Raw genomic sequence first — 24,951 nt, forward strand, 5'->3', positions numbered from 1 at the left:
GGCCGCCCCGCCGCGGGGCCCCCCGCCGCCGCCGCCGCCGCGGCAGCCCAGCTACGAGGAGGTGGGTCGCGGCCTCCCGGCGCCTCCCTGCGGGCCCGTCCTCCGCCGGGCGAGCGCCAAACCCGCCCCTCGGGTTGCCGTGACAGCCCGGAGCGCTGTCACCAGGGGCTGGGTCACAACCGCCAGCGCGGTGCGGGAGCAGTTTTAGGAAGGCGAGGAAGTCCGGAAAGCTGCCCCGCATCATCAGTCAGCTCCGCTGCCGTGGGTGTCCCGCTGCTTTTCGGGCCACCGAGGTGGCTGCCTCATGCCCTTGCCCCGTGAGGCCCTGCTAGTTCAGTCTGGACCACGCGGGATTAGTCACACGCCTGTGTTGGCTGTTCAGTGCCTCATTTCTGTGCCCCGCAGGGTTAGCTGAAGTTAAATGGCTTTGAGAAGGGAAAAGCCAGGCGTGAAAGTAAGCTGGTGTGTAACAGTGCAAGACTTTTCATCGCTAGAATTGAGAAGGTTGAATGCTTCTGTACTTCTTCGGGTTGTATAGGTCTAGAAGTGCTGTGAAACCACGCCCTCACTTCTAATGAGTTTTTTTTTTTTTTTTTTTAGCTGAAAGAAGAGAATGCCAGTTTGAGAAGCAAGATCAATAAGCTTCAGGTTTTCTCTGAAACTCAAGCAGACAAGTGCGTAAGCTGCAGTATGGGAGAAAGTAACCATGTAAACAAGTTCTCTTGGAAGAGGTGCTCACTGGAAAGAGTCAACATCTTTAAAGAAGAAAAATGCAGTTGAAATCTATTCTATTTATTTAGAAACTTGATTCTAATAAACCTAATTTTCTTATTGAAAAATACTTGGGGAATAAGTAGCAAACTGACTTCTGATGAGCATGTTTGGATAGCTTATACTTCATCAGTTTAAGTGGTTAGTGTGAATGAGGGTAGGGCTTGAGAGGAAGCATTTCATAAAGCTTCAAATTAACAGAGTAATGAATCTTTATCTCTCTCCTTTGAAGCAAGAAAGGTGTTTTTTTGTTGTTGTTGAGCAACTTGATATTGAATTTCCTGAGGTTAAACAATTCAGAGACTGATCTGAGGTAGGACTTCCTTAAGTTCCCATCTGAACCCTCTGCATCGTGCTGCTGCTAGCAGTGAGGCAGCCGGTACTTTCATGGTGATGGGGTAACTGTTTGATTCAGAACGCAACCTTATCTAGACTGACTGTGAATAGATATGTTTTCTGTACAGCCTTTCTGGGTTCAGCTGTGTAATGCCCATTAATGAAATGGCTGTGCCTCAGGGGATTTGTTTGTTCAACATCCTAGAAATTTAGTTCTGTGGGAAGACTTCACTTTCATATAATGTGGAGGAAAGAGGCTTTTGATCCCTTTCTAGAATTTTCTTGCCAAGGAATTTAGTGTTACAAGTGCTTACTGCACCTTGTCTCTTGTTTTTCAAGGATGAGGAAACTTGAAAGAAAGCTTGAGGAAAACAAAATTAAAGAAGAAAAAGAAGCTCAAGATCTAGAAGCAATGGTGCAGCACGTGGAACAAAATCTCCAGCTGATGACTGTGGGTGTTTGTGTGTGCTGTGCTAGCAGAAGAGTGTTCATAGCTTGAAGTCTGCAGTTCCATTCCTATTCCTTCTGCCCCCAGTTAATTCAGGAAGCTTAAGCGATTGGTTCAGCAACGCTAGCACTGAAAAGCTGTGACATGGGTTCAGCTTTTTCCGTTATGACAAGACTGAAACTCAGTCTAGAAATGTTACCTAGAATAAGGGAGATCTTTGCAGAAGTATCATCTTTATATTCAACACCTTCTGAAAAAGCTTTTCAGAAGGCTTTTTTGCAGCCTTCTGAAAACACCTCCTATATGAACTAAGAGCTGTTTTTCCTGCTTGTTTATTTATACTAAGTACATTTTCCTCTAGTCCTAGAAAAATAGCAGGAGGTAATGGACTCTGCAGTTGTAGGTGAAAATATTAGAAAGGAAAAGTTGGGAGAGAAGGAGTGGGTTCACTGTCTCCATCTGATAAAGTTTTCAGAGCAAGAGGTGTGTTATAACACAAGTCATGTCACTTCAAGCTATGTGCTGGAATGTCCATTCCTATATTCCTTAAATTGCCTCAAACTACAATCAGTTCTATGATATAAATATATATTTTTTCTTCCGTTTCAGAAACGGGCTGTTAAAGCAGAGAACAGTGCTACAAAACTGAAACAGGAAAATGCATTACTTCAGGTATGAAGCAGTATTCTTAACACCTTACTGAATGTACTGTGACTGAAAACATCTATCTTGAAATGTAGCCCAAAAAGAGATATTGAAAACATTTAACTATGCCTCACTTTTGCTAGAGAATACTGTAGAAAATGTTCTAGATTAGAGTTATCATGTCTATGCAAACTGTAAGTTTCACCTCTGCAACACATGGTATTTGTTTTGTCTTGCAGCTTGAAATTCTGCTGAAGTTTCACATTATGTTCATATGCTGTTCAATATCTAGAAACTATGAATACCTGTAATACAGCAAGGCAAATGGGTATTTAGGTACAGGAAAATGCCTTAGGGGGAAGGGAAAGAAGCTTGAAATTATGGGTATCTCGGTCCAGCCTGTGTATTAGATGATAATGCCAGTGTCAAGTAACCACTTCCTTCCCCACCATCAGAACTGAAATATTCACTCGAGCGTTGAGTTGGGTGTATAAAACAAGCAGAATTCAGGGCTGCTGGATAGCAGTATATCATGAAAACAGTGCATGTCTTCAGTATAAATAAAGGTTTCTCAGCTGTTGTTTATATCTGAGATTGCATAGAAAAAATCTCTTCCCAGCTCTGGAGAGTAATTTTGTTAAGTATCTGTCTATTAGTTGCTGTATCCTGCTTAAAATTGTAAAGTATTTACTGGAAGGTTTTTTTGTTATTTTCATGTAAAGTGTTTTGGGGGTTTTTTTGCTTTCCTTGTCAAGGTTCAACTGAAAAATTACAAGACAGAGAATGAAGCCTTGAGGTCGGGCCAGTCAGCCAGTCTGGCCATAATGAAACAAAATGCAGACATTGCCTTACAGAATCTTCTCACAGTTATAACAAACTCTCAGTCTTCAATAAAGTAAGATGTTTTAAAAAGGTTCATCCAATACTATCCCAGATGCTTGTCTAAGTACTAATGCAAACGGCAGTACTGAACTTTCCCAATGGTTTTTGTAGGATTGAAATTTAGGTTCTTGTATTCTGCATGCCAGATCAGTTAGTCCATGTTCTTATTGCTTATCTGCATATTATTTGTCTTGCAGTTTAGGTAACTGTGTCTTTTAGAAATACTTGAGATGTCTAGGTCTTAGGGTTTTTTACTTAATGTAAAAACCTTATACTTTTTGTATTTTTTTCTCCCTTTAAGAAGTCAAGTTTGCAGTCCAAATAAACTGCTGCTTGAAAAGTGAAATTGCATGGATAAACACAGTATCAGAACAGTGCCTGTGTACTTTATCCTCTCCTAGACTTAAGACTAATACAGTTTCTCCCAAATTGCAGGCAGCTGGTCTCTGGAGCAGAATCATTGCAGCTTGTTGCTGATCTCCTTAAATCCATAGACCGAATTTCTGAAATGCCAGATGATGAACAGTAAAACTACAAAAATGGACTCAAATGGAGAGCTCCGCTTTCTTACAGAAGTCACTAGTTAAAGATTATTTTCTCATATTCAACCTCGTTATGTTGCGCACTGCTGCAGAACTGGCCCTTCCACCTCTACCGACAGTGCAGCGACAGCCACGGGACCACCAAGACCTCAGTGACCAAGGACTACGTCCGTGTTTTGGCTAGGCTGGGACCAGAGACCCTCTTCCCTTTGCGCACGGGTGTCCCGCGAGCACCCCGGGCGTTTTGGCTGGTAGACTTCGCCTTGCCCCTTTCTCCTCCCCGGAGTAAACGGACTGTGGGAGCGAAGGCTTTTCGTGCCGCGGAACCGCGTTCGGGGCCGTCGCCACGTGGGGCGGCGCGCCGGCGGGAAACGCGCCCGGCCGGCCCCGCCGCTCCATTGGCTGCGCCGCGTCACGTGCGGGGGGGAGCTCACGTGAGCGAGGCGCCCGGCGGTGATTGGTCGGAGGGCGGGGCCACGCGGCGACGGGGCAGGCCGGCAGCCGGCGGCGGCGCCGCCATGTCCCGCTGGCCGGGCCCGGCCGGGGCCCAGCGGCCCCGCGGCGCCGACGCCGCGCCGCTCCCCGCCGGCCGCGACCTGGACGCGGAGCGCGAGAAGATCCGCAGGGAGATCGAGGAGCTGGAGCGCAGCCTGGAGCCCGGCGGCGGGGCGGCGGGGCCCGAGTGCAGCCTCAGCTCCGGCACGGGTACGGCCGGCGCTCGCCGCCTCGCCGCGTTAGCCCTGTCGGTCGGGGCCCGGCCTCGCCGCGGGGACAGGCCCGGCAGCGGCGCCGCCAGCCCTGCGCGCGGTCACGGCCAGTAAAAGGTGCTGGGGAACGGATTTCGGAAGCTTTGAGGCACGCTGGTCCCTGAAGGCTTCCTTAACCGCTGCCCACGGGGGAGAAGCCTCTTACACCGGCCTCTGGCGCGTTTTCGCCGTGGAGCCGGCGGCAAGCGGGGCTGACAGGAGCAGCCGCCCGGAGTTCCTTAATCAGGGCAGGTGGTAACGAGCTGAATTAGGGAATGTAACAACCCCCCGAATATTGCCAAGAGCTAAATCGCGATTCTTTCCATGCCGTTGACAGTATAATCTGTCTCGTCCGCTTAGACAGGCCGTTGTGAGCCAACCTGTTCATCATCCTGGGTGGGCCTCTTACAGTTTAGTTTTTGTAGCAAAGAAGGGGGAGTTAAAAGTTCTGGCATCTGTACTTCTGGTGTCTGTCACAACCACTGCATCCACCAGCGTTTTCATCTTGTAAGTCTAAGGAGTGTGTCAGGACTCGGTAGCCACACTGAAGGCAAAACCAAACATTGCTGAAGAGTGTGGAAGGGCTGCTAGGTACTTTCAAAGTTTAAGTTTGATTTTGTTGGGTTGGAGCATTCACTCAGCTCCGCACCCTGGTGTCTTTATTTTGCCATTGATCCATAAGACCAAGATGTGGCCTGATTGTTGTCAGAGTTATCAGGAGCTGTTCTTTTGCCTGGCCTAGAACAAAAAAGTGAATATGTGGAGAATAACCAAGTATTATTTTTGCTTGACAATATTGGTAATACCTGAAAACCCTAATGGTCATATCTGAGATACTGTGTGGCGCTTCATTCTGCATGTGTTAATTGAAAAGTCTTTGTTTTTAAAGCTCTCTATTTTTCACTGCAATCAGCATATGTATGTTTTTGTTGTCTAACAGATGATGATGTTGAAGATGATGACTCAGATTCCCATGCTGAAACGGTAACCGTTTTCTCTTTAACCATATCCTTCTATCTGCCCACTGAAGGGAGCAGGAGGCAAGGGGATGCGAATTTTCATGCTCTTTTGGGGAAACATAGGCAACTGGTTTGTCTCCGTAGCTCGGAAAGGACTAATAATAGATCTGGAAGCTTAGTTATTCTTGCCCGGCTCTTTGCTATTCACATATAGTACAGAGACTTCCTTTTTAAAACAAATTACAGGGCTCAGAAGCCTTGCTGCTCTAGTGCTTGCTGCCTTCTGCTGATAGCTGTCACTGGAAACACACCAGTGCCTGGGGCGGTAGCAGATCGATTGCACCTGAGAAAAAGATCTCTTGATCACAGGCTGAAGATTTTTTCACTTCTTTGTACCTGAAGAAGGCTTGGTTTGTAGATTAGGGGAATTTAATACTAAGACTTTTTACAAATCCTGTTACTTTTGGTATTATGTAAAACATAGTAGCTTCTCAGACTCCACACAAGAACATTTTGCACAGAAATATCCTAACATCTGTACAGCAGAATAAAGGAAACACTACTTTGTGAAAACAGATCCGCTGGTTGTTTGTACAAGATTTCTTTTCGTATCTGATAAAACACTTTCATGAAACTCAGAGCCATGCTTTTTTGTGTGTGAAGTATGTGGTAATAAAACATATAAGGGGAAAACTGCTTCAGTAGAAGTACGAATGAGGTGGAAATTTGAAAGGATGGTACTGCCTCAGCAGATGGGAGGACTCCAGTGTGTGGTACTACTTTTTTGCAGTTTACTTACAGTTTTGCAGTTGATGGCACAAGATCAGCTGTTGGCAAGGTTTGGAGTCAGTGTCTGTGGCTCAAGTATCAGACTGAACACCAGAATGAGCAGGAAGAAGGGAGCTAGACAAGGCTGACAGCTCAGGCTCTGGAAATGTTCAAAATGACAACCAGGGAGAAACAGTTATGTTCTTCCAGTTCTTCTGAAAACCAGTTTTCTAACATAAGAGAAGCATTGGCTTAAATAATTATCATGCTGCATTGCTTTTAAAGCAAGCATTTCTCTCTCTCTCTCTCTCTCTCTCTCTCACTTTCACTCACTTTTTTTTTTTGACCCTCTAAAATACCTCACTTACCTCAAGGAAGTGGAAAGGGAAGAGGACAGTAGTGATGATGATATCGAAAATAGTCTCCCAGAGGATCCAGAAACATGCCTGCAGATGAACCATGTGTACCAAGAAGTTATCCAGGAGAAGATTGAGGAAGTTGAACTTCTGATTGCACAAAACAAAGAACAGCAGGTAAGTGAAACAGGAGTAAGATGTTCCTCCTTGTGCTTTTCTAGATTGCCATTTGCCTCTTCCTCTGCCCATCAAGCCCAGTAAAACTTCCCAGAACGTGTCTAATGCATCGCAGGTACCACTGGAATCGGCTGCAGCAGGTGTAATCTCCTGTGTGCATGCTGGTGCAGTGACCAGCTTGCTTGGCCAGGGACTGGGAGACTTGAGTTCATTTTCTTCATGGCAGTTCAAACCCATGTCACCTGACCGTTGGCCCTTCAAATGGCTTATACTCCTACTGCAATTTCCTTGGTTTCTTGTCACCAAAAATGCTACAACTAGAGCATTTTATATCTTACTTTTAGCTTGTTATAGCAAAGTAGTATTTTTTTAAAATGTTCTTTGTATTGTATTATACAAACTTGTTAAGTTCTAAAACCTGTTCTAAAACCTGTGCATAAAACATGCACTAATTTACAGTCTGGTGCTGCAAACTGCTTGAACCCAGCCTGGAATGTTTGTGATGGCTCAGCCACTGCTCTGTGAAATGAGAGAATTTCAAGGAGATACTCATATGTACACTTCACTAATTCTTGTATTGTAGAAGGAAATCATGTGGGAGCTTGGTGGTCCAAAACCAGCAAAAGCAGGAGATGGTAGAAGTTTACCAGCAAATATATTTTTGGGTCATTTTATGAAGCCATACTTTAAGGATAAAACAACAGGAATTGTAAGTAAATATCATTATGTTACATATTAATATATGTATTTCAGTGATGGACTTAAATTGTGCTTTGCTTTCTCTTCTGAGTGAATGTTACTGAGCTGAAAATTCATTGTCATGTGAGTTCACAGTCTTCTGACTGCAAAAATCTCACTTATTGCTTACTTTTCCTTGTCTTGTCAAGATGATATGATCAAGAAGAGTTGAAGAGAAGTAGGTCTGGATAATTTTTACATGCAACACAAGCAAAACACAAACATACCATTTTTGAAACGTTTGTTCAACCGATGTCTTGCTATGAAATCTCAAAGCGAGTTCTGAGGAGTGGCATTCCAGCCGTAAAGCGGTTGAATGTTCTTGTTTTCAACTTAAACAATGCAGAATTGGTCATGGAGATGAAGATAATCAAAGTTAATATACTTGTTGAAACCTGGCCATCTTTGGAACCAAGTTTTCTGAGGCAAATGCCACTCTTTTTCTTTTTCTTTTTTTTTTTTTTTAATGTGTTTTTAAAGGGTCACTAGCAAAAGGGGATTCTGATTCTTGGTTGAAGCTAAGATATCAACCATCACTATACATATCAGTTATTCCTTGAATATTATATTCATAATTGTAGTGTTCATTCCGACCCGTGGTGGTACTGTAGACTAAGTTGGTACAAACATGGATGACGTGTGCTCACATTCAGAATGCTTCTTCAGTCAACTGTCAGCTAATGCAAGCAGGCCACTTACTCACTTGAACTACCTATATGTATTTGTTTTTGTTTGGTTGTTTTATAATGTCTTCTGGATTATCTGTGAACTAGTATTAATAAAGGTGACTGATCAGTTCTAGTGTGACAGTTTACACAAGTTTGAGTTACTAGTCTTTTTTTGTAGCAGTTCATGCTACAGTTCTAAAAAGCAAGGGCCCTTTTTCAGTGTATTTGACTCTTCCAATATATTTAACTCTTAATCTTTACTAGGGCCCTCCTTCCAATGAAGATGCCAGGGAAAAGGCAGCTCAAGGCATAAAATCATTTGAACAACTACTCGCAACAAAATGTAAGAAACTGTATGTGCTGCTCAATGTTCTAAAGGCGTTGTAATAAATGGATATATTCATATCATTAGCTTCCCCCCCCCCTTCCATCTGTGGTGAAACATCAACACTTCTGATATTCCATGCTTGGATCCACAGAAAAAATGTTTTAAGAGTAAACGGGATGTTTTATGAATTGTTTCACTGATCCTAATTAATGATCTACCTCCTGCTTTCATTTGCATTTGTTGTGATCCATAACACCCCTTGTCCTGTGAACACTCAAGCAAATAAGATAGGACAAGGGTAGTGCTCAGATGAGAGACGTTCAAGAGGCACTTACAATACTAGATGATTACAAGCACCTAAGTGGTTACTTAGATGATGATCATTAGCAAGACCTCTTCTGAATTAAGTTAAGCAAGAGGCTGTAACTTGCTCAAGTCAGACATGACATTAGTGATTTAGATGGGGAAGAGAATCTATTTATCTAGCCTCTGATAGCACCTCTGCCCTTATGGTTAGCAACAAAAATGTGTAGCTAATGAAGATGAACTTCTAGTGAAAATGTGGGGGATACTTTAAAAGGGATGTTGAAAGCAGTGGGTCTCCCTCTTTCTTGGAAATGGTCTTGCGCTAATGACTCTACTCAGATTGTCTTGTTTCTTTTAGGGAAAAGCAGAGAGAAGACATTATTGCACCAATCGATAGTAAGTGACCGCTTGCAGCGCCTGCTTCAGCCAAAGTTATTGAAGTAAGTACTGTGCAAAAATCATCTCTCCCCTAATGAGAACATTGCATCTGAAGGAAGGAGAGTGAATATGAGGAGATTTAACCTTCCTTCAGCATGTTCTTGGATTGTCAACAACTTTGCATTTCAGCAAGGTTACAAGCATAGCAGGGATACTTTGACTGTCACCCTTTGGCCTGGGAGAGTCATTCTGTGAATTACAGCAGTGAACCGCAAACTTCCCTGCCCTGTGGACATCAGTGCAGAGGATGGCACTGCTGCAGGGCCGCAGCCTCTTTTGGTTTCTGTTGACATCTGTATTATCTTTGTGTGTCGGCACACAGTCCTGAAGGGTCATGGAGTTCTGACTGTATGTAATGTTCTGACTGTAAGCAACAGGCTGAACAGGCTGCAGAGTGCAGGTCAGGTTGTAAACACTTGGTGGTAATTTTACAGGTAACTGGCAGATGGAGAGTTTTTATATTCTGAAGGTACTGTGGCATTTCATAGCCATTTAGTTCTTCCCGTTAACACAGTGGTATAACTTAATATAGCCTACAGGACTTGGAGCTGGAACTGTGATGTGTACCAAGCGAGTCCTAACGGTGTGTCCCAGAATAAGTTTATTGTAGAGGCAAGGTCCTGTTCCTGGTCAGTATTATTCTGTGTGTGGCTCCCAGCTGATGAGAGATTTCTGTGCCTGGACCTGACACAGCTTTCGCTAGTTGCTGTTGCAGCCATTGTTGGTTCTCTGTAAATATCCAAATGATTAATCTGAAACTTGTTTTGGGTCAACAGCTTGCACCAAAGAGGCAAAAATAGGGCACTGAGTCTGCTATGTGGGAAAATCTGGCAGAAAAGTTCTGTATTGTGGAAATAAAATTTATGGAAATAGTGACACTAATGGGGAAATCATCTCTCCCCTACCTCTTTTGTTGCCATTGCCCTTGTTCTCATCTAGCTGTACTAAGTAATGATGAAATGTCTTTGCACAGGTTGAGTTACTGGAATCAGAAGCTGGAGAAAGTCAAGACAGAAATGGAGAAACAGATCTTGGAAAAGCAAATCAAAGAAGCGGAGCGAGAAATAGAGGCGATTAAGTGAGAAGTTGTCTTTTTATGTTATTTGTGAAAATGAAAGTCTGTTCTTGGAGGTTACTTCTTAAACGTCCTTCCTTCCTTCCTTGAGCACTTCTGGATATGGCATTTAGAGAAAGCTTTCTTTGTGTTGGCTTGTAAGAGGTTAATAAATGTTGTTCGAACTCATCAGAGCTCTCATCTCCACAACTTTTCACTACAGAAGAATGTGTTTTGGATCTTGATACACAAATGTAATATCTATAGCTATTGCAGAGGTGCTGCTTGAAACAGTTCTTGATTTAGCATCAAGGAGGCAGAGGGCTCTGAGAATTCTAGTAGTTCTGAGCTTTACTCTTTAATGTACATCTGGAGCAATGTATTTTGATCTTGCATTAATAGTAAGTTTCTTCTGCCAAACCAAATATCATCTTACAGGAAACTGTTTTTGAATGGTACATAGCTTATACTCGAGTAAAAGCACTTGAACAAACCCAGTAAGGAAGAAATCTTGTTTTGAGCAAAGTTACTGATGTTAGAGCTTGATGCTGTGAGGTAGTAAGTCTTCAGTTCTCATGGAAATCAGCAAGAGTTGAGAGGAATAAGATGGAACAAGATCAGGCAGAGAAATCAACTGTTTAATTAACTATTTAATGTGGTTTGTTCTTTCTCTTTGTACCTGATTTGCTTTAGCCAACTCCCAGAAAGCGACTTGTTAGGAAGCAGATTCGATGAGCATGACTGGGAGAAAATTTCAAACATCCATGTGAGTTGGGAGATCCGTTATTTTATTACTTCTGACATCTGTGTCTCTTCTCTTGAACTTACCTGCCTGGTTTACTTTGCATCCACTGTTTTCATCACAAGTTTCTAGAATTTGACTATTGTGTAATTTCAACTTGGCAAGAACAGAAGTACTTAAAATTTGATGTTATTACTTAAATTTGGTGTTTTAATTCTATATAATTTAGCAATTAAGACACATAGTCTACAAAACATATTGCCTGTATCAGTATTTCAGTCCCAGCTACAAGACAAAGCTGATTCTTGCTGTTTCTCTTAGTTTGATGGACATCGTAGTTCAGAAGAATTGAGGAAGTTTTGGCAAAATTGGGAGCATCCGAGCATCAACAAAAAGGAATGGAGTGAGGAAGAAATAGAGAAGCTAAAGGAAATAGCTGCTAATCACAATTATCTGGACTGGCAGACTATAGCCCAGGAACTGGGGGTAAGGTGTTTTGAGTTCAGAAGCAAGAGGTGAAAAGTCAGTTCTGGCTTAAATGTGCTTCATGTCAACGTTTTAGAAAACCAAAGTTAATGTTAATTCATTGTTAATGAATACTTTTCTGAGATGCCTTCAAATACAGTACCAAACAAAAGTTTGATATTCTACATGCTGAAGCAGCTTATAAACATGTTTTTCTTTTTAGGCTGAATAAGTAGAGGTTTTATAAACATTGAAGTTTGAGAGCTTTTCTATAGCACCAAAAATTAGGCTTGGTCTCTTATTTTTATCATCATAAATATCCACAGTTATCTGAGGAGCTTTGTTTTCCTTGTATTAAGACAAACAGGACTGCGTTCCAGTGCCTGCAGAAGTATCAAGCCTATAACAAAGACCTGAAAAGGAAAGAATGGACCAAAGAAGAAGACCGGATGCTTGCAGATCTCATTCAAGAGATGAGAGTTGGAAGTCATATCCCATACAAGAAAAGTAAGTGACCTACAAGCGAGAACTTCTTCCATTCACCTGTGATGATCACTTTTTTTCTTTCTCATTCTCCCAAGCTTATGTCTGTTAGTGTTTTTGTCTGTTAATGTTTTTGCCTGCAGAACACCCAGTCTGTTCTGTTTCAAAGAATTAATGAAGTCACATTTCCTACGGATGCTTCCATTGCCAGAATAGTCCCAGTTCTTTCTGCATTTTCTACCTACTTTTCTAGCCTGTGATCTGGGCAAGGCACAACAGCGCTGTTGGCTAGTCTGAAGCTATACGCATACTGATTGCTAGAAACCCTGTATTGGTGAGAGGAGTGAAAGAGAATTATTGAATTTTCCATGTCTTTCCCTTGGTGGGAGCAGTGACACAGTGCCTTTCCTTTACCTACAGGGAAGTCTTACTATATCTGCAAGAACTTAGTATCTCTTGTAATCTTTATCCGTATTCCAAATTTGTTTGAAACTGGCTGAGAGTTATTAGGAAGTACTGATGTCTGTGTGAACTTTGTTTTTTTTTGTAGAGAGATTATCAGGGTTCTTTAGGTAGTCAGAGTTTATTTACAGTCAGCTGTTAAAGCAGTTTTCACTGCTATGCCCGAAAGCCTTTTCTAGGTGGTCAGTAGTACCTTTTGTACCTGACTTGCTTTAGCCAACTCCCAGAAAGCGACTTGTTAGGAAAGGTTTGGTGAGTGTGACTGGGAGAAAATTTCAAACATCCATGGTTCTCAATAACAAATTCTGTCCGAATTTGTCCCACAGAAGTGTGGAAGGTGGTATGACTATTGAGGAGTAGAGTTGAGAATTGTAAGCAAGTGTCTAAAGTCCTAAATCCACACTTGTAAGTAGAACACTTGATGCCTTGAACCTGTCAGATCTGTATCGGAGCTGAAACCTGTCTTAGTTCTGAGGTGTTGCAAGACAGATTGTTGTGGACATTACGTGTCTAATATGGATAATGTCATTATAAATGGTAACGTTTTGTGTGTGCCATGCTCTTTTGATTCTTATATATCATTGTTTAAGTATTTACGCTGAGATTTAAATACTTCTTATGGCAATCCACTGTTTGAAAATATCACAGCTACAATGTAAGTAAATGAAGAAACAGTCTGCAACAGACTTTTGATATATACTTTTAATTTCTAGTTGCTTATTACATGGAAGGAAGAGATTCTACCCAGCTGATTTACCGATGGACAAAGAGCGTGGATCCCAGTTTGAAGAAAGGACCCTGGACACCAGAGGAAGATGCTGTAAGCTCCTTTCTCTGATATCTAGAATTGCATGGTGCGAAACGTGGGAAGGTTAGACTGTTGCAATGCAGCATATCTGTATACATCTAAGCTTTAATAGTGACACAAAAGAATGTAAAATGGACCAAGACAGGCAGTTTACAAGTCAGGAGGGCTTATAAGCTCCCAAACACTTCTGTTTTCAGATTTACTACACAGTGGAAATAGATACAACTGCTTCTGTCTCAGGTCTGTTAGCATTATTACTGGTGAAAATTTCAACTCTTGCTTTGTCTGATTAACATAGATGTTGTTGACTGCAGTTAAGAAGTATGGAGCCCGTGATTGGTATAAAATTCGGACAGAAGTACCGGGAAGAAGTGATGCTCAGTGCAGAGATCGGTCAGTATACTAAACATAGCAGCTGTGCTTTCAAATTTGCTATTGAGAACCAAGATGCAATTTAATTTACAAACCTGTTTGATTTCCTTACACCAAACAAAGGGTCCATCAGACCTGAGTGAGTGAAGGTAGGGAGAGAAGGTTGTGTATTGTCTGCGTTTCTGTGAAACTGATGTAGTCAGTGACTGCCTGTAACCGAGCAGCAATGGTGAGAGAGGTGCTAAGCAATTTTCAGCATTGGACCTGACTTTAGGAGACTGTTAGAGTGCAGTTTGTCCTAATTCTGGCGACCTGTTTTACAGCTACTGGTTGTAATTCTTAGTCATGTAGCCTGGTATTTTTGAGAACAAAGGGACTGTAGAGGTGCTGTATTAAGGGAGTAGGGATGGACCCTGTAGCATGAGGACAGACGTGATAAGGATGCTTTCTTTGTTCAGCCTTAGATTATGCACTGATGATCAGAACTGTACAAGCAGGGTTGAATGATCCTTGCTTTAATGCTTTCGTTTTGAAGGTACTTGAAAGCATTGCACTGTGATGTAAAGAAAGGCAGGTGGAGTTTAGAGGAAGAGGAGCAGCTAATTGAACTGGTGCAAAAGCATGGCCTGGGTAAGTGTTACTGTGGCTTAATCTTTAAAATCTTAAAGTATTTTTGAGTTGCCTTCATTTCTATTTTAATTAAAATCCTGCACCTGACATTAGCAGTTGCTGCATCCTACTGATGATTGCAATCTTCCTTATATTATGTAGTCTGTTTCTGGAAAATCAGTTATTGAGGGATTGTGTAATAGAATTCTGTAGCCATATTTGTTATAGCTCTAATGCCTGGTTGTTTAAAGGGGAGTTTATCAGAGAAGGAACACGGCCTGGGAAGAGAGTTCTGTTCTGTTGCTTTCTCTAAGGCTGTTTTCCTTAGCAAATAGAAACTCTTCAGTGTTCAGTCTTAGCTTTCTTCTGAAAGCTCTCTTCTTTCTGCGAGGGAATGTATAGTGCTATTTAGGATTTTCATCATTGGGTCATTTGTTGCAATTTCTAACTCTAGCTGAGTGTATAGTAGTGAGAAGTCTGACTGAAGACTCCAGATGAGCACTGGGGGTTTATAATACATTCGTATAGTAGCTCTATCTCTTATACAAGGTAGCATATAATAAGCGTATAATACTCTGCACTGGAAAGGCCTGTCCCTTTTGGAATAATGTAAGGGGTTTTTTTACATATTGCTGCAAGTAAGCCCTCAATTTATTTCAGATAAAAGAAATCTTAATCTCTTTTTTCCTGATCCCTATTCTTATACTCTGAATTTCACAGCCCTTCTCTCTTTGTGTATGGTCGTTTTAAGTTTCTCACTGTAGATGAACAGGTTCCTCTACCTGATCCTTTTAGGTACCACCAAATGAAAGATAGACACTTTTAACAGCTCAATAGAAGCATAATTGAAAGCTAGCAGTAGGCTTGTCTTGAGATAACGGTCTCTTTTATGTAATGTCACACTGGCTCTAGCCCTGTCAGACTGTTATTTTCACTTAGACTGGCATGGCACTGAAGTGCAGGGATCTTGTTCAAATGTTTCCATTTCCATTCCATTTCCATTTCAAATGTTTCCACGTATACAAGTTCTATCACATGAAAATCAAGTACTTCCTAAAGCCAGGTGGCTTACGTTTCCTAAATGACATAGAGCATGACAACATGATGCCAGTCTGAGGAGATCAGTCACTGTCTGGCTCTCTTGATTTGAGAAGATGCAACACTTCACTAAGCAGCTTGGGAGGGGTATGCTTTTCACTTCTTTTAAATATCTTTAAAAGATTAGGCAGTGAAAAACCTCTCACCTGCGTCTGAGTATTAATGTCCAGCAGATCTTGTGGAAAAGGAATAGTGTTTCGTCAGTCTGTGTAGTATTAATAGGTCTGCTCTACTTTGCATCCTATTTAGGTCACTGGAGTAAAATAGCTTCTGAACTGCCACACCGGACTGGATCCCAATGTCTAAGCAAGTGGAAACTCATGATTGGGTCTAAGGTATTGTAAAAATCTCACTAGGTCAAAGATCCATCCCTTTTAAATAAGGTTCTCTAAACTAGAAGTGAAATCCTGTGAAAATGACAGCAAAACTGACACTGATTTCACACGATCAAGGTTTTGTCATGGATGTTTAGGGTCTGATTTTTTGATGCATTAAGGCAGCCTTTGCTCAGAAGGTCTTCGGTAATTTCTTTATTGCCCTGAAATGTTCATAAGGATGTGGTATATCCAGGTTTTCATGTATGGTACCTCATGAATTTCCGGTTTTGGTATAAGACACTCCAGAACTCTAGCTGCTTATTTAGAGGCCTTGTTAAGATATCATCCTGTTTCTATTGGCAAAGCACCCACAGGTATCTCTTCTGCAGTACTGGATCTCAAATGTAGCACTGCTGTATGTGCAGTTTCTAAAAACTGGCTCCTGGCCTGGGGAAAAGGTTCCTGGATGCCTGAATACATGGAGATGGGGCAGCTGTACTTGGCTTTTTTTTTCCACTTGTACCAGATCTTAACACTAGCTTGTCTCCACCAGTAGCTTTTTCTTTGCATACAAGAGTCTGAACCAATTAAAACCTGGGTCCAAAAGCAATTGTGAATTGTACTGGATTTGTTTAATCTTAGAAGTAAAGCAGAACCATTCATTTAGAAACCACAGCTTACTGATAGGATATTGCCCCTCCAAACTTTCTAATTTAACACTTTCAGTTCTAATTTGAGAGATTTGCAAGTCAGGGCATTGACTAAGGCTTGTCTGTGCTCCCTTTAACTAAGGAAAAAAGATCTAGGCCAAGGAAACGCCGGCACGGGCGCAGAGAGAGTTCCAGCTCTTCAGAGAGTAGCAGTGAAGACATAGAACTGGAGATAACGGACAGTTCAGAGGAGGAGACAAGCAAGGAGGAGTGCACGTTTCCTAGCATTGATTTGTGGATACCAACACGGACAAATCCACAGGAGTCAAACAAAGGAAGAGGTCAAACTTCATCCCTTTTCTCCTCTGTGAGTGCTGATGCAAAGATCGGTAGCAGCGAAGTTCCATATGCACCACTTGACGGAGGCAAGGACGGAGTCACTGATAAATCGGCAGAGTTGAACACCATCCTGAGGGGCATTGCGCATCCACATTCAACTGACATCAGTGTGAAGAATCCCATAGAAGAAGTGACCAAGGTGAATATGGGGATTCTCAGTCTGTTGTTGATGGGGTTGGAGCTTAGATCCAAAAACCACCAGGAAGTGCAGTTGCTGTAGTATGGGGAGCAAGTGATGAGCAGACTGCAAAATCTTCTTTGTACTTCTGTTAGCTGCTTTCTCACTATGCTGTTGTGGGATGCTGTTGGAAACTGAGCTGTGGGATTAAACAGAAACATCTAGCACTAGCCCCCTTCAGCCTCCCTCATTCTCTAGAAGATACCTGTCTTCTTACTCATAGTAAGAAGACATAGAAACAAAACCTTTTTGATATCTTCATAGAAGCAGAATTGTCTGGTGAATTGTGGTCAGTCTCTACCCTGATGACTAGGGTGTATCACCTTAGAGTTTGGAAGAATTAAGTTTGCTATACATATAAGCCTGATTTTGAGCTGGGTTTTAATCCCAGATCAAGCACTGAGAAAGTACCAAACCTGCCTAGCACATTTTTGCAGAAAGGTGCTGCTCAGCACAATACTTCAATGTCAAAATTGCTATTTAAGTTCACATCTGCAAAAATTTTCTGTCCCCCCCCATATTAAGAACTGCATGCGTGGCTACAGACTGCAGGGCCAATTGCACTGATGACAACTTTGTTGGTTACAGAGGTAGCGTGTGATGGGGGTTATGGCGTGCAAGGGTTGTGAGTGCCTATCTGGTGTAAAGACTCCTTGGTTTTGATTATAGATGAAGCATTATTTTACTAGTAGATGTTTAGGGAAATGTGAGTGGCTTTTCCCTTCTTCCTCTTCCTTCTCTTGTACTGCTAAGCTAAAAAATGTGAAGAGAATCATCCAATAAATATTCACCCTCAGTGTGGGGGTTTTGTAGATACCTCACAGGAGGGCTCTTACAAAATAGACATTCGCTACTGTGGTAGCGCACAAGGACTAAAAACTAAGGTAACCACCTGCACTTCAGGGCCAGTTTAATAAGATGCTTCCAATAGCAGGAATGTTGAAAACCTTCTTTGTATAATGTCAGCATAACTAATTTTCTATGGGATACTTTCCTTTTTATCTCTTTTTGTACACTTTCTAGGCTTCCAGGTGTGGAAAGCAAGTGCTGCGGGTTACCCTGGAGAATGTGAGAAGAGTATTAAGAAAAAACACATACTTTCAGAGGAAACATGTAAGTGTTTTCTGTCTTGTCTGCTCTTGCAATGGAAGCACTGCCTGTCTGTTTATAATGGGAAATGTTATTTGATAGAATAACAAATCTTGTGCTTTGGTCCAAGAGGAAAAGCTTGTAATTTTTTTTCATAATCATTGTGCACTCTGTGGCGTCCTGTGACTAGTCTGTCCCAGGAGTAATTTTGGCAGAACTTTCCTAATTGGAACCCTAATTATTTATTTATTCATGCACAGCAATCAAAGATAGTAAAACCTTCTGCCACCACAAAATTATCTGGAGTTAGTACACCTGTTGGCCAGAGGCCTCAGGGGCTGCAGAACAGCGTGGAGAAAACTTATCGTCAAGAGAGAGAGCGTTTGAAAAGAATAAACCTTGACAGAAGGCTTCTAATGGCTGTGACACCTTGGGTAGGCAACGTACTGCTGCCTTGCACCTTGCAGACTGGGAAGATGGCTTTTCATCAGACTAAAGGTAGAGGTGACCCATCAAGGGTAGGACACTCCTACTGCTTGCCCCTGCTTTCTGACATCTTGTAAGTGAATGCCCAGCTAATTTTTGTGTTGGACTTTTTTCTAGCGGATGCCATTCAAGAGAAGATTAGGTCCATCAGTCTCACGAGCACTCCCCTGTTCACGCTTTTCATTCAGGTAGGTTTTACTGTCTTAATGGTGTTCTCTGCTTTAGAACAGTGGTGGTCTTTATTTGTGTATTTGATGCTTAAACAAATAGTTTATCTTTGACTTAAACTGTTCATGTAATTACTAGATTAGTCTGTCCTCTTGGCTTATATATGATGTTTCTTAAATCCTATACCCAAAATCTAATACTGGCAGGAATATTTCTGTAAGTATAAGAAAGTCCCCAGAATCTTTCATGTGAAGCCTTCTCCCATCCATCTTGTCTTGTCTCCAGCTCCATCAGAACGTCTTTGCTGTGAATGAAACTTTAATACAACTCTCATTTTACAGCTCTTTCAGATTGACACCAATGGCTGCATGAAGATTATTCGTGAGAGAAGGCTAAGGCAGTCAGAGCTCCTTAAGGCTAATGCGAGGAGGCCTCAGCAGGTACTGCACATGCTCTGTTTCTAATCCTTTTCCTGCTTAAGTCTTGATTCAAGTAGATGTTTTTGACTGCCGGTAGCAAGTGGTGCTGTTCATGTGCATGTGCTACCAGCTTGCTTTGGTTCAAAAATGCAATAAAATGTTGACTGTGTGGTCATTTGTATAGGATGTTGGCAGGTGTGGGTTTGACTCATGTCTATGCTGTTTTAATGATTTTTAGTTATCTCAGAGTGTAATTTATTATAATTTTTTGGCAGGCTTCCCAAAACGTGGAGACTTCTTCAGGTACCTCACAGAACACTTATTTTTATGACGTACAAGGACTTTCACTTAATTCATCACCACTATGTTAAGCACCAGTTTAACTGAAGGAGAGCTTTTGGAACAAAACCGCATTGTCTTGCTCATTTTTGCTAGCTCTTTTTCAGTTATTGGCTAAGTATGTTACCCCTTTGGTAAGGAATAGCAAAAATACTGAAGGGAAAGGGGGAACCAGTGGCACTGTGGCACCAGTTCTGCAGACTGTCACTGTGATGCTTTCCTCCAGCGAGGCAATGGCTATGTGCTGTAGTGACCATGCTGGCACAGACCAAAACCCCAGTTTGTTGCTGTCATCCTGGCTGGTGTGGAGTGCCCATGGCCTGCTGACAGTACACTTTCTCATTTGCAGTGTTAAGGCGCATTCCTCGCCTGTATATGATTTGTGGGAAAACCATTGTGGCAATACTGAACGATTGCCGAGTTTGCTATGTCAGCATTGTCTGAAGGACCTCGGAAGAAAGTTTGATTAAATCCATGGTGTAGTATTGCAGGAACTCCCTGTCTCTCTCAAATGGGAATTCTGCTGCTGCTTGTGCAGAGTACTTGATATTTAATAAGTGAGCAATGGCTTCTAAAGCCTTTTTTTTCCTTTTGAAAACACTGCTCAAACTCTTTTTTCTCTCCCCCACCCTCTGTAGGCAATTCGTCGCAGCCTTGCGCTCAGAGGAACTCCCGAAGGGGCGTACCAAAGAACATTGTCAGGAGACCTGTTGTCTTAAAAGCAAAGGAGACTTCCCTTGCTGTGCTGGAGGGCAGCACTCCTGCTCTTGCCACGCAGGCAGCTCTTCCAACCCAAGTTCAAAGGCAAAAGCCTAAAACCGTCTCAGAATTGCTGAGGGAGAAGCGGCTAAGGGAATCCAGGGCTAAGAAACCTATGCAGAGAACAGTATTTGTTGCCCCACAGGTGCTGGTTTCGGGGCCTATGATAATCCAGCATCCACCACACCACATCATTCCTTCTGCACAAGTAGGGAGCAATCTTGCAGCGGCTGGCTGTACCAGTAGCCAAGTACAGTGTGCACCAGTTCCTTTGCCAGCATTTACTTCTGTTGCAGGTTCAACTTCTAGTACCATTGTGCTTGAAAACCATTCCTCACCAGTACCAGAAGCTGTGGAAAGCCCTGGTTCCTCCCAAGGGACAAAAGCACAATCCAATAAGGAATTAAACAAGCAAGCTTTTGGAAGTAGCCCTGAAGGAGGAGGCTTTCCAGATGTGAATCCAGCTACAGTGCAGAAGGCCCCAAATCTGGGAGGGAGGAATGGTCAGGTCACAGCTGATAGCTCAACTCCAGTAGTGTTGCAAAACCAAGCTTTCGTGCCACATCAAATTACAGTGATGCCTGTTGGCGTAGAGTCTGGCAACAAAAAATTGTCTCTTTCCACACCAGCTACCTGTGAGCTGAATGGTGATGGGCCCCAGCAGAGGCCAGTCAGTCTATTGCCTGCTCTTGTAACTCCACAAACTGGTTCCCATTTGATTACTAACAGCATTTTGCCTATCACCTGGGTTATAACACCACAGGCTTTGCTTCCCACCTCTGTGCAGACTGTTGTGGGTGTTCAAGGACTGCCAACTCCCACTGTGAGAAGTCAAAGTCAGGCAGGTGTGACTTTCAGTGGCAATGGTGCCGGTGGTTTAGGAATGCCTCCTGTACCAGCTGGAGCAGGTGTCTCCCCTGCTAGCAGTACAGGGACAAAAGCACCAAGTCCTCAGTTAGCTGAAGGGGTACCATTGGGAAAGACAGTTGGTTTAAACCATTCCACACTGCTTTTACCTACAACCTCAGCCAATCCTGGATGCAGCTCACTGAACACTTCTGCAACACCTGCATGTTCAAATGGGTTCTCCAAAATTTCTGACTCCTCTGCAACTCAAGCTGCTTTTCCAGTTGATGCACCAACCCTCTGTACTGTGTTGCTGCCACAGACACAGCCACCTGCAAGCACTCAAGGGACTGATTCCCACTCTGTGCCAAGTCCCATGAGTTTGGGAAAGAGCCATGACTCCACTACAATAGATGGATCACCTTCCAATCCAAATGCCACCATGAAAGCAGTTGTGCTCCAGCCAAGAGATCCGGTTCCTCCTAGCAATGTCCCAGGTAACTCTGATTGCTTTGCTGCCCAAGCATTGAAAAATAGGCCTATTGCTTCCAAACCACCAACAGCACAGCCTGCTGACAGTCTGCCACAGCCAACAACTTCCAGTGCGGAAAAGAATCTGCTTGACTTTAGCTTGATTTCCCTTGAAGATGAGGTGCTAGTGAAGGAGTGGCTGAATGGGAAGCAAGGTGTCCAGGTACCATCACTGCAGACCAGGCTGCCTTATTTGCCACCTTTTCTGTGCAATTTAAAAACCCTTTCAAAGCTACTTCTGCAGAAGGCAGCTCTAGAAGAGCATGCAGCGTGTCTTCTGCCTGCTGATGCAAGTCAGGATGAGGAGGCTGGGGATGGCTTGCATGCTATCAGAGAATTGGTGCAGCAGAAACTCGGTGATAACCCTGCTTATCTCCTATTGAAGGCCAGATTCCTAGCAGCATTCACACTCCCAGCTGTGCTAGCAACTCTGCCTCCTCCAAAAGTGACAACAACCCTGTCGGCTAGCAGGAAGGAATACAAAGAGAGCGACGAAGAGGACTGGCAGAGTGAGAAGGAAGTGGTAGATGAAGAGAGCTGTGAGAAAGACTTAACAGGTGTACAGCTGGATGGGGCAGCTGGTGCTGAGTCTGGAGACAATGATGCTGACTTATCAAATCAGGTAAAACAGCTGTTGGATACTAAAAGCAGAAAGTTACTGCTAACTAAACATTGCTCCCACTAGAATCCAAGGAGAAAGCCGTATTGATCTTAGTGGAACAGAAATTTGGTCCTTAATGGTTCTTTTGAATAAGCATAGTTTTGCAGCTGATAAAAGAATAAGCCTAAAAATTTGAGCTTTCCCATAGTAGAAACCAGCAGTAGTTGTTCCATTGCGGCTCTGACTTTTGCCTCTGGGTCAAGTTCAGTTTAGCTTGAACTGTGAGCAGCTGGTCCAAAAATCACCAATAATTCCTCACTGCCTGATAGCCTGTCTTTCCTGTCTTACTGCCGATGTCAGTCCTGTGTCATCTTCGACCAGCTTTCCTTCTGCCCTGCTTTTTAGATAACTGGGTGTCCAGTGCAGAAAGCAACACTATAGTCGGTTTGTTTTAATGCTGCTTTTCAGTGAAATGGTTGAGGTGGGAGTGTGATTCATGAGAAATCAGAAGTCTGTGTTGACCGGTGGTCTGGGATGCTGTCTGGCATCGGCAGTGTGTGGCAGGCACAACCTCTCTAACAAACTGCCGTGCCTGGACAAGGACTGTAGTAGGAATGCTCTAGCTTGATCGTGGTAGGAGAAGCATATTCTGCAGGAAGAAATGCTGGTGTTGGCTGAATGTTTTTCTCTGAAAACGTGATGCAGGTGGGATGCTTTGGGCTTGCTGTGATACTGGTGATAGGGCATTGTGTCCAGTGCTTAATCCAGAATGTAAATGGAAGATTGTTTCGAAAATCTTGCTGAGCACCCTAAAATAAAAAGATGGCTGAAGGGGTTTTCTTGCAAACTGTACCGGGTGTTGCATTATTGTGAAGACAGTGTCTTCTGTTTATGTTGCAGGACATGGAAGCTGAAGAGATGGCTTCGCAGTCCACCTTGGGCTCCTGCACTGATGTGACTGATGCCAGTGCTCCTCAAATCAGGAGAAGTGCCCGCTTCAGGAAAAGGAAGAGGACATGAGAAGGGAATGGGTTAGTAACTGCTCTCTGAATCTTGTATTTCTTGCCTAAGAAAAGAGACCCAGAGATGCATTTGTCTGTGGCACAGCTTGGCCAATGCATCGTGACCTAGAAGGGGACTGAAATGGTCTTGACTGTTGTTCCCATGGGATGCAGAGTTCTGTAATCACCAGTCAATTATAGATTAAGTACTTTGATTGGGGGGGGGGGGCATGGTTTGTGTCTGCATGATAAAATTATGTATATATAAGCAATTAAGTTCAAACACTTAGCAGCCTTTTAGTCCCTGCAACTGCCTATTAGTAGTGTACCTAATCAGTAGTACTCTACACCTCTGACTCCTAAAATGAGACCTGTGTAAGAACAGAGGGTCATGGTTTGTGGGACAGGAAAGCCTGGGCCACTGCTGGTGAAAAGAGGGTTATGTGTGCGAGCGCTGAACACTTGCAGTAGAAGCCAAAGTAAATCCCTCGAGCAGGTTCTGGCAGGCTGGTTGTGGAGCTCCTTGCTCTGTGTTGTCCGCTGGTCCTGTTGGTCCTGCGCAGGTAGCGGCAGCTCTGTGTAGTTTGATATCTTCCATAGCCTGATTCACAATCATTTCAAAAGAAGTGAAGAATAGTGTCTAATGCTGGTGAGAAAGTGGGGCTTGAGACCATTGGGTGCTTTTCTGGTGTTTAACACTTCATCTTTGAACAATTTTGTGGATTTTCTTTGGCCTTCATTTTTCTACATGTCTAACAGGACAAGCTTCTGTAGGGTGCAAGCTTAACATATGCTGAAGCCTTTGGTGGAATGGACTGAAAGCCTGTATTGCATTTGATTTGCTTGCTTGTAGGATGAGATTGTTTGGGTTTAATATTTTTCTTCAGAATTGGTTTTAGGAACTCCCAAGTGATGACTTTCCTGTAAAAGTCCTGTGACTAATTGAAGTTTTGTGCTCTGTTACAGGAGTCTCTGGAATGAAACGAGGTCTGCCTTCCTACATGGCAGTAGCAGCTATTCTTTGCACTATTCACTTTTAACACTTCCAACAAGCCGGCCAGACAGACCTGGGGAAGAAGGGAAAACGGCTGCACTGATTATTTTTTTTTCTTTTTTTTTCCCATTACTTAACCAAGTTTATGTATTTAAACAAGTTGCAAATAATGAAACAGAATCTCGGGAGGGAAGTCTTTCCGGCAAAGACTAATTTTGTTCTCATTCAAATTAACACCTGCCATAGATGGTGTTGGGAAAGATTGCTGAAGATCAGGGGAAGCCAGCAATGCTAGTTATTTATTTCCTTTTTGTGTTAGCCACTATTTATATGAATGTTTGTCCACATTCAGAATATGTGGTTCACTGAGTTGTTTTTTTTAAGTGCTGTGACGATGTTTTTGTTTGACAAGTAACTGACTGAAATAATGCTGCCAAATAAGCAGTAGATTAATTTTGTATCAAAATGTGTTTTGAGTATTTGTTGAAATACAGATATTTTATTTTTCTCACTTAAAAATTATTTATCTCTTCTGTGTGTGTTTTTATTTTTTTTTTCTGGTAAATAGTGCTTTCCTGTGTGTCTGAGTGTGATTACTAACAAATGAAATTTTCAGGATACATGAAAAAAGCTAGGGAGCATGTGGGGAATGAATGTGTGTGTGGCTAAAAGTGCAGGATTGAGTTAGGCTTGGATTCTTTCTCGATTCTTCCACAGCCTGCCCTGTGCAGCTGTCAGCAGATCACTCAGCAGAAGTTATTTGCTCGTTCAGAAAGCGGGCATTTCTGCCTTGCAGAGAAGGTAAGGTGCGAGGCTAGCCGAGTCCCAGCTGGTAAAGCACAGTGGGGAAGAGCCGTAGAGCGCGCCGCTCCGCTGCACTGGCTCCGCTTCCCAAGAGTGTCGCGGTGAGTGTAGTGCAGTGTGCTGTGCAGCGCAATTCTTCTACTCTGGCCTCTTAGGCAGGGCTGGGTGG

General features: G+C 42.9%; 3 protein-coding genes across 3 annotated transcripts in view; all 3 read left to right on the forward strand.

Moving 5' to 3' along the window:
• Positions 1 to 22: 22 nt before the first annotated feature.
• On the forward strand, positions 23 to 3,926 carry ENTR1 (endosome associated trafficking regulator 1; the record flags this gene model as incomplete). The annotated part of the gene is made up of 6 exons (XM_026062074.1): positions 23 to 61; positions 601 to 674; positions 1,447 to 1,558; positions 2,165 to 2,227; positions 2,956 to 3,095; positions 3,518 to 3,926. Coding segments are annotated over 6 exons (522 nt in total), but the record flags the coding sequence as incomplete, so codon positions are not given.
• Positions 3,927 to 4,142: 216 nt separating this feature from the next.
• SNAPC4 (small nuclear RNA activating complex polypeptide 4) lies at positions 4,143 to 24,511 on the forward strand. The gene is made up of 23 exons (XM_026062075.1): positions 4,143 to 4,329; positions 5,311 to 5,354; positions 6,472 to 6,630; positions 7,214 to 7,339; positions 8,301 to 8,379; positions 9,029 to 9,110; positions 10,082 to 10,186; positions 10,856 to 10,928; positions 11,226 to 11,390; positions 11,729 to 11,876; positions 13,028 to 13,134; positions 13,421 to 13,515; positions 14,030 to 14,124; positions 15,451 to 15,536; positions 16,311 to 16,706; positions 17,769 to 17,858; positions 18,095 to 18,332; positions 18,438 to 18,508; positions 18,830 to 18,928; positions 19,183 to 19,210; positions 19,885 to 22,004; positions 22,884 to 23,014; positions 23,951 to 24,511. The coding sequence occupies exons 1-22, from the start codon at positions 4,143 to 4,145 to the stop codon at positions 23,001 to 23,003; spliced, it is 4,713 nt and encodes a 1,570-aa protein (XP_025917860.1). The 3' UTR covers positions 23,004 to 23,014; positions 23,951 to 24,511.
• A 359-nt stretch (positions 24,512 to 24,870) lies between these two features.
• CARD9 (caspase recruitment domain family member 9) overlaps positions 24,871 to 24,951 on the forward strand; it is a 21,990-nt gene continuing 21,909 nt past the window's right edge. The window contains exon 1 of the mRNA XM_026062338.1: positions 24,871 to 24,883. The gene's annotated coding sequence lies outside the window, so the exon portion shown is untranslated. The remainder of the gene's footprint in view (positions 24,884 to 24,951) is intronic.

Source organism: Apteryx rowi, unplaced genomic scaffold (genome assembly GCF_003343035.1).
Source record: "Apteryx rowi isolate R43461 unplaced genomic scaffold, aptRow1 scaffold_19, whole genome shotgun sequence".
Taxonomy (NCBI): domain Eukaryota; kingdom Metazoa; phylum Chordata; class Aves; order Apterygiformes; family Apterygidae; genus Apteryx; species Apteryx rowi.